This window comes from Candoia aspera, chromosome 9 (assembly GCF_035149785.1).
Source record: "Candoia aspera isolate rCanAsp1 chromosome 9, rCanAsp1.hap2, whole genome shotgun sequence".
In the NCBI taxonomy this organism is placed as follows: Eukaryota; Metazoa; Chordata; class Lepidosauria; order Squamata; family Boidae; genus Candoia; species Candoia aspera.
In genome coordinates, this window is record NC_086161.1 from 496,124 (window position 1) to 503,620 (window position 7,497).

A 7,497-nucleotide genomic window follows, 5' to 3' on the forward strand; every position below is an offset into this window, starting at 1 on the left:
GGGCTCCGTGCCACGGCGGTCCCGGCGGCGAGGGTGGCGAAGAGCCCCAGCGCCCGCGCCCTTCCCGGTGGAGCAGCCGCCTTGCGGCGCGGGGAAAGCCGCCCGCGTTGCTCCGGGCGGGCGCGGGGCGCCGAGGGGCCGGCGTGGCTCCCTCCGGTGCCTGCCTCGGGGTACGCGAGCTGCCCGCGGGGGAGCCCGATCCGGGCCGGCCTGGCTGCGCTGCTACTTTTGGAAACGGCTCTTCGATCCGGCCTTCTCCGTCCCCGCGGAACGGGGTCCTTCCGGAGCGCTCCCCTGGCGGCCCAAGGCCCCCTCGGCAGCCGGCTTTCTGGGCGGGCGCCGCCTGCCTCCTCTGAGAACCGGGGCGGGCTCGGGGAGTAGCCGCGTCTCTCCGCGCGAGGGGAGTGCGGACCGCCCGGCCCCCTCTGCGGGGCGCTGCGTTTCTCCGCTGGCCTGGGGGGGGCAGGTGGGGCCGGCGCTCAGGGCCACAACTAGTGGGGGGCAAGCGGGGGGTGCCAAAATGGGCGTGGAATCCTTATTTGTCCCGGGTGATACAGACCCCAGTTGCGGCCCTGCCGGCGCCTCCCCGGGGAAGGCGCGATTCGGGAAGACGGGCGGGGGGTTCGGGCTGTCCTCAACAGCGGGGAGGGAGTCACCTCCACAGGGAGGACTTTTGGGGGGCCTTCCTTTACTGGGGCTGCTCAGCTGCTTCTGCTGCCCGGGATGCTGTCAGCAAATGCTTTCTGACCATCTTGGTCATGGCTGGGAGTGCCCAGCCCGCCTCATCTTCTGCCAGCCTCTTTTGCAAGGGCCTTTGCGAGTGCCAAGCCTCTTGATCCTTCTGAGGCTGGACCTTTTGGTCAAGCCTTTCTTTCCAGTGCAGGCCGAGCCAAAGAAGCCCCTCTCTCAGTCACTGAACACCAGTTGGACATGGCAAAGCTCCCCTCTCCACTTTTGTGGCCCCTCTGGCACCAGGGGGATGCAAAAGTGAGTCCTGCTTGGGGGGTCCCAAAGGAAGCACATGGGTTTGAGTGGGAGATGGGGGCAGATGAAGGGGAGCAGCTGCAGCAGGGACCTCTGGGCTCAAGGGGGGGAGCTGGGCACCACCTCTGTCCTGGGAGAAAAACTGAGCAGGGGATAGCGTGGTCTGACCAAGCCAGAAGCTCTCGAAGCAGCAGAACCTTTTAGTGACAATTTGGTTTGTTAATTCCAGTACTTTTATGTTAAAGCATCAAAAATGAGTGGTGTGAATCTTTTTCACTACAGCACAGTTACAGTGTGAAGTTGGGAAAAAGGACACCAGCACCAAGGGCTTGCTAAACTGTTTCCCCCTTAGAAATAAAATTCCAATCCAGGGACTCTAGATTTCCTAGGAACATTGCTCCCATTTATTTTTTTTTAAGTTCATAGGTGTAACATGAACAAAGCCAGAACAAAATCCCTGTCCTGGAAGTGGAGCCAGTTAGGTGTTCAATTTTTGATATAAACACGAGGGATACATAACGGTGGAAAGGAGACCTGAATGTCTTTTTTCTAATTAAAGCTTTATTAATTTTCAAGATATAATTAAACCACAAAATATAGAATATAGGACAGATAGAATACAAGTCTAAAAAAGAAACAAGAAAAACTAAAACTGCAGGACTAGACAGAAAAACATGACAGGTGGCTTCTGACCTTCTCCAACACATATAAAAGTACATAAAAGTTAATCTCTTACTCTTAATTAAACATTTAGTAATGTTACTTCTCTAAGAAACAAGACCTGAATATCCACATCTGCTCTGTATGCACGTGTGAGATTGACTTGGGGCACCTTGTACTCAAAACGGGAGAAAACATGGGAACTTCTTGAAAAGTGGTTTGTATGTAATAAGAATCTCAGAACTTAATTTGGCTTGCAAATCAGGGAGCTCCTGTTCATCATTGGTCCTTCCTCACTGGACCACTTCTCTGTTGAGAACGCAGTGAGCACCCTGCGGCATTGCTTCCCAAATCATGCACGAGTTTCGGGTCTCCCTGGAGAGCATCATGAACTGGGTGAGTGGTGGCAGTAACTTGGACGAAGGTCTGGGCTCCACGAGCAGGGCAGAGGGCAATATGGCCCAACAGGTGCTCAGCTTGGCAGGAGCCAGTGCAGCTGCAGGTGCTGCTTTGGACTTCTCTTGGCCTGAAGGGTGGGGGATCCCTCTGGAGGCTTACTGGTAGCACTAATTTCTTGTCACTGAAAAGGAATGGAGGCGCTCCATGCTTTGGCTGATAAATTCCACTGGGAGGGAAATCGTGGCTCCACCATGAACTGTGCAGCCGGAGCACCAGGCCGACCTCAGGAGACCCGAGACTTTGCTTTAGTTTAGTTAGGAAAAGCTGCTGATGGTTTGTGATTTGGGCAGGAGACAACCCGGCTGGAACCAAAGTAGCAGCCAGAGGGCCCAGCAGTGGTTCCTCTGTCGCAGGGCACTCTCGGCTCCTCGGAGACTTTGTGCCTGGGGGGAGGGGTTCAATGGCCGCCTCTCACAAGGTTCGGCATCATCTGGAAGCACCTTGCTGCCAAGTGCTCAAAGCCCGAATGTGCATCTCTGGAAGGGTGGGTGCAAGTGCCAAGGCAGCCCTGGGGCAAAAAAACTCAGGAGGGTCCTTGCAGATGGAAATGGCTGCTTGATACCCCCCCTTTTTTTTAACTGGCTGTGCCCCTCCCTTGAGTGTAGGAGGGGCAGGGAAGTGTTGGGAGCACCTGAGGAGGACCCCTTAATGAAGGGGAGGAAGTCAAGGGAGCAAAGGGCTCCAGGCGCAGCTCTGCAGCGGGATGGTGGGCTCTGGCAGAGCCGGAAGGAGCCATCTGCAGGGGGCAGTCAGGCTGGTATTTCACGCTTTGGTGAGGTTTCCGCTGAGGGCCGTCACCAGAACCCATCGGTCCCCTAGGAGAGAAAAGAGAAGAACGGACTTCTCTTTTTCCCTCCCTCTCCCCTTTCAGCTGGGGCCTACGTGGGCTCCCTTGCCCTGCTGGGGCCCAGCTGGCCAGGCACAAGCCTCGGAGGGGCCGGCATCTTTCTTGGGTGGCCTTTGGAGAAGAGCAGCCCCGCTTATTTCTCAGGGCCAATGCCCATCCAGCCTCCTTGGCAGAGAAAGAGGCGGAGGTGGTAAGGAACTATCCAATGGCTTCCCTATCAACCCTAGGCAGCATGAGATTTATACGTGCCCTTTCTGGGTGCATAACTCAGCCAACACTTTGGGCCTTGGAGAGGCAGGGGGTTCAGCCACCAAGGGCTATCCATATTCTGGTTTGTGAAGTCACAATAACTAATAAGGAGTGTTGGGTTTTTTTGTTCTTTGCACTTATGTGAACTTAGGCATTGTGGCTTATCCAACAAACTGTGGTTTAAAAACTGACTTACTGTGATACATAAACCAGGCCAAGGAATTATCATGGCCACCAGAAGTGGTCAAAAGCACCTTAGGATTGATCTTTGCAAACAGAATATTTGGAGATAAACCTCCTGTTAATTGAAACTACCTTGAAAATTGAGTTCAGTTTGGTTTATCTGGGATTTTATAGAGGATTCCAACGATTTTGTGATTAACTTGTAATCAACATATTTGCATTGCTGTGTGCCTTCCCCCACAACTCCCAAAGGAGGGAAAGGGTGAAACAGCTGCAGGGGCTTTCAGGGTGTGAGGAGCAAAAGGGATAAATGCCCCCCCCCTCCCGGTACAGGGGAAATGTTCTGTGGATACCTGCTTTCTCCCTCACTAGTGTTTCCATCTCATGTTCATCTCCCCCTCCCTTAAGAGGAGAGGGATCCCACTGCATACAGCAGGGCTTGCTTTTGAGTAAACGTGTAGGATCCAGTTATAAGATTGCAATTGGCTTATGGGCTTGCAACTCCATTTTTAAATGCAAAGTTAATTAAGCTGCTGAAACCACACAACTTTTTCTTCTTTAAGGGCAATGAACCACACACAAGCGCACACACGTCAACATCTGCTTCCTCTTCACCTTTTGAAACAGCAGCTTTGCACACTATAAAAAAGCCCCTCCAAGACCTGGGAAGGGTTAGGGTTTGAAAGATGTAGGGCTTGTGCAGTGGACCAGAAAAGTTAAGCAAAAGTTAATTGGGTTGTGAAAGTGCCCTTCCCCACAAAAAGAGAGGAGAAAATCCAAAATATTTTAGAGTGCACTAGAATCAGTTGGGCAGAATTCTTTCCTCTCCAGAAGAAAAAGTATCTGGTATCACCTTCTCCTCTCCACTGTAGGAAGAATCTCCCTGCTCTGCTGGTTTATTGGCAGGCTGGCTGTACTTCTCAAGGAGCAAAGCCTAAATCCGTTTGCTCATGAAGTCAGCTGAGATTGGGGGCTGATGCCCATTGCCCCCGTTTGTTGTTCGCCACAGGCTCCAGGGCTGAGCCAAGGGGCTTGGTGGCAGTGCCTGCTTGTGGTGACTCATCTTCGATGGCCCCAACTAGATAGCCCAGATGTCCCCCTCCTGCTCTGTTAGGTCAGCACAAAGACTGCTGAGATGGGCAACACTGGAATGGGTGTGAAACAACGGAGATATTTTAAAAGGGGGAGGCAAACTCGTTAATTGTCTGCTTCAGACACCAAGTAGCTGTTTTTAAGTATCTCCAGGGACAGAAGTAAAAGCTGCCCCTAGAAACAATATGGGGACCCCCAGATTGTAGTCCCTGTTTGTATGGTGGGGACAGCGTGTTCCATGCCTGTGGAATGATGCCCCCCCTTAGGAGGAGGAGGAGGCACGGATAGGGGAAAAAATGCGGTCTGGATAGCAGCCCCTCCCTGCAAGGGCCAGCATGGTGAAGACTGCCTGTCCATAAGCCACCTCTCTGCCTCTCTCTTCCCCAGACCTACGATTACAACCTAACCCTAACCGAGGGTGAGGGGAACTACTCCTATGATGATTATCTGTGTGTGGAGGCAGAGGGCAGCCCCATGCACCACTTCCAGAACGTCCTGGCGCCCTTCATCCACCTGCTGATCTTCCTGCTGGGTGGCCTGGGCAACCTCCTGGTGATCGTCATCCTGTGGCGCTACAGGCGTTCCCGCACTTCCACCGAGCTCTTCCTCCTGCACTTCGCCCTGGCCAACCTCCTCCTGCTGCTCACCTTCCCCTTTGGCGTAGTGGAAAGCTTGGCTGGCTGGGTCTTTGGCATCTTCCTCTGCAAGCTTCTGAGTGCCGCCAACCGGATGAACTTCTACAGCAGCAGCCTACTGCTGAGCTGCATCAGCATCGACCGCTACCTGGCCGTGGTGTGCGCCCTGCAGACCTTCCAGAAGCCGCGCAGCCTCTCTGTCCACCTGGTGTGCCTGGGGGTCTGGCTTGCCTCCTTCCTGCTGGCCATGCCTGACCTGTTCTTCACGGAGATCTGGACCCAAAGCAACAACCTCAGTGTCTGCCACTTCAGGGAGTATGGCGTGCACGGCATCAACTCTTGGCTGGCCAAGCGCTTCCTCTACCACCTGGTGGGCTTCTTCCTGCCTGTGGGAGTCATGTGCTATTGTTATGCTGCCATTGTGAGGCTCCTTTGCCAGTCCCAGCGGCTGCAGCGGCAGAAAGCGGTCAAGGTAGCCATTGCGGTCACCAGTGTCTTCCTGCTCTGCTGGACCCCTTACAACGTTGTTTTCTTCTGGGACACGCTCTCCAAACTGGAGGTCACAGGCAAGTCATGTGCAGCAGAAGAAGGGCTTAGCAGTGCCATCACCATGACTGAGATGCTCGCCTACAGCCACTGCTGTCTGAATCCCATCCTCTATGCCTTTGTGGGCATCAGGTTCCGCCATGACTTTTGTCGAATCCTGCATGATTTGGGTTGTCTGAGTCAGAGTGCCCTGCAGGAGATTCTGGGCACCTGCAGAATTGAGAGCAGCACAGAGACCAACGTATCCATCGTTCGGCATGCAGCCTCCTCACACTCGGGAAATGCCATATCTTCCAGCTTGCCAGATCAGTTGACTTCTCACCAGGATCCACCTGGCCGGGAGTCTCAAGAAGCAGCATTGGGCCTGACTTGGGCCCAAAATAGGGGCTAAGCCCAATATACATTCTGCAAATTGTCTTTGATCGGTTAGATGCCGTTTCCTTGGAAGCCTGTGAATGGTTTGTGCTGACTTCCTCCTGTTCCAAAAAGATTCCTGCTATCTTCGTGGTTCAGCACACGGTGGTCACACGCAGGTCAAATTTGACCTGAGGGCAGGGCTGTATCCTCTCTGCCTCCCTCCAGCGTATGATGAATATTTGGATCCCCAGTCTCCCCCACCCCCCACCCCCCATTGCAACTGGAAATGGAGAGGTGAGACCCAGCTCCAGGGCCCAGTTTGGACTTTCCAAACCTTCAGCAAAGCCTCCTTTAAGCAAGCAGAAGGGGAGTCGAGAGAAACATGGCAGCTCTTACGGCCTCTAAAGGAATGCCCCCAGGGACAGGACCTAGCCCAGGAGACCCTTTGCATGGTCAGTGTTGATGCCTCGGCGTGGCAGCACCATGGCACCGATCAACCCAGATCTGAGCTACTTGTCATCTGATGCATCTTGGATTTGAGCAGGAAATCCCAAGGTCCAAACCCCAGCAAAGGCCATGGCTGGCTGCTTTTTGCTTTAGTCTGTTCCACGCAGGATGTGTTCTGGGCTGGCCTTTCAACTAGCAGTGTTCCTATCTCAGCTGTGTTGGACTAGCAGTTGCAGATGAGAATCTCCTCCACCCCCAGCAGGAAATCAAACATCCTACGGTCTCTGTCTCGCTGAGTTCATCAACCAGTGGGCAGCCAAACCCGCAATTGCCATCTTTCAGCCGAAACCCATTTTGCTTTGCAACTGTGGTCTCTCCGAATGCTCTGGCCAGAACTGTATGATCAAGGACCGATTCCACAGGTTTAGCTTTGCTAGTGATCACAGCACCTCTCATAGACCTCTAAATATCCCAGGCAAGATGGGGAAGGAACCAAAGGAGCTTGTGCGTAACAATAATCCTCAGCAATATTGTATTTCTGCTGCAAATATTTCTGTGGAGAATGCATGAAATAGATTGTGAGCCTTTCTTGTGCTTTCCCTTGTGTGAAATAAATACATTGTGAGTTTTCCCTTCTCCTGCCATTGACCCAAGAAAGGTGGCTCAGGAAGCAGCACAGCAGGGGAGGGGGCAGTCCATGGCAAGGGTAACATCCCCCAACTCCAGATGACATCACTATCCTGAGATCAAAACTAGGCCTAACGTGTGGCCTCCAGTGTGGGTCAGGCCAGAGATAACTTGGGTCAGGTCCACGATGGCTATGAGCTCCCAAGCAGCCACAGAGTCTGTGCCCGGATGGCAGGTTGGAATCCCCCCCAGCTCTACCCAGCACAAGGCCCATCCAGTCCCTTGGTGAGATGGACACCTCCATCCAACCTATGCCAGAGAAGGGGCAGTTCAGATGCCAAGGAGAGCTCAGGTCCACCTGCCCGTCCTCTACTAACCAAGGGCAGCGCAGCCCCTGGCCTGTTATGGTTC

General features: G+C 53.6%; 1 protein-coding gene across 1 annotated transcript; it reads left to right on the forward strand.

Moving 5' to 3' along the window:
• Positions 1 to 1,792: 1,792 nt before the first annotated feature.
• CXCR5 (C-X-C motif chemokine receptor 5) lies at positions 1,793 to 7,090 on the forward strand. Its single transcript, XM_063311179.1, has 2 exons — positions 1,793 to 2,040; positions 4,862 to 7,090. The coding sequence occupies exons 1-2, from the start codon at positions 1,999 to 2,001 to the stop codon at positions 6,044 to 6,046; spliced, it is 1,227 nt and encodes a 408-aa protein (XP_063167249.1). The 5' UTR covers positions 1,793 to 1,998; the 3' UTR covers positions 6,047 to 7,090.
• Positions 7,091 to 7,497: the final 407 nt, after the last annotated feature.

Excerpts from the sequence above, each read along its gene's own strand:
- CXCR5 (XM_063311179.1), top strand. The coding sequence starts at position 1,999 with ATGCACGAGTTTCGGGTCTCCCTGGAGAGCATCATGAACTGG. Across the intron at positions 2,041-4,861 it reads TGGAGAGCATCATGAACTGG|ACCTACGATTACAACCTAAC; the intron begins GTGAGTGGTGGC and ends TCTCTTCCCCAG.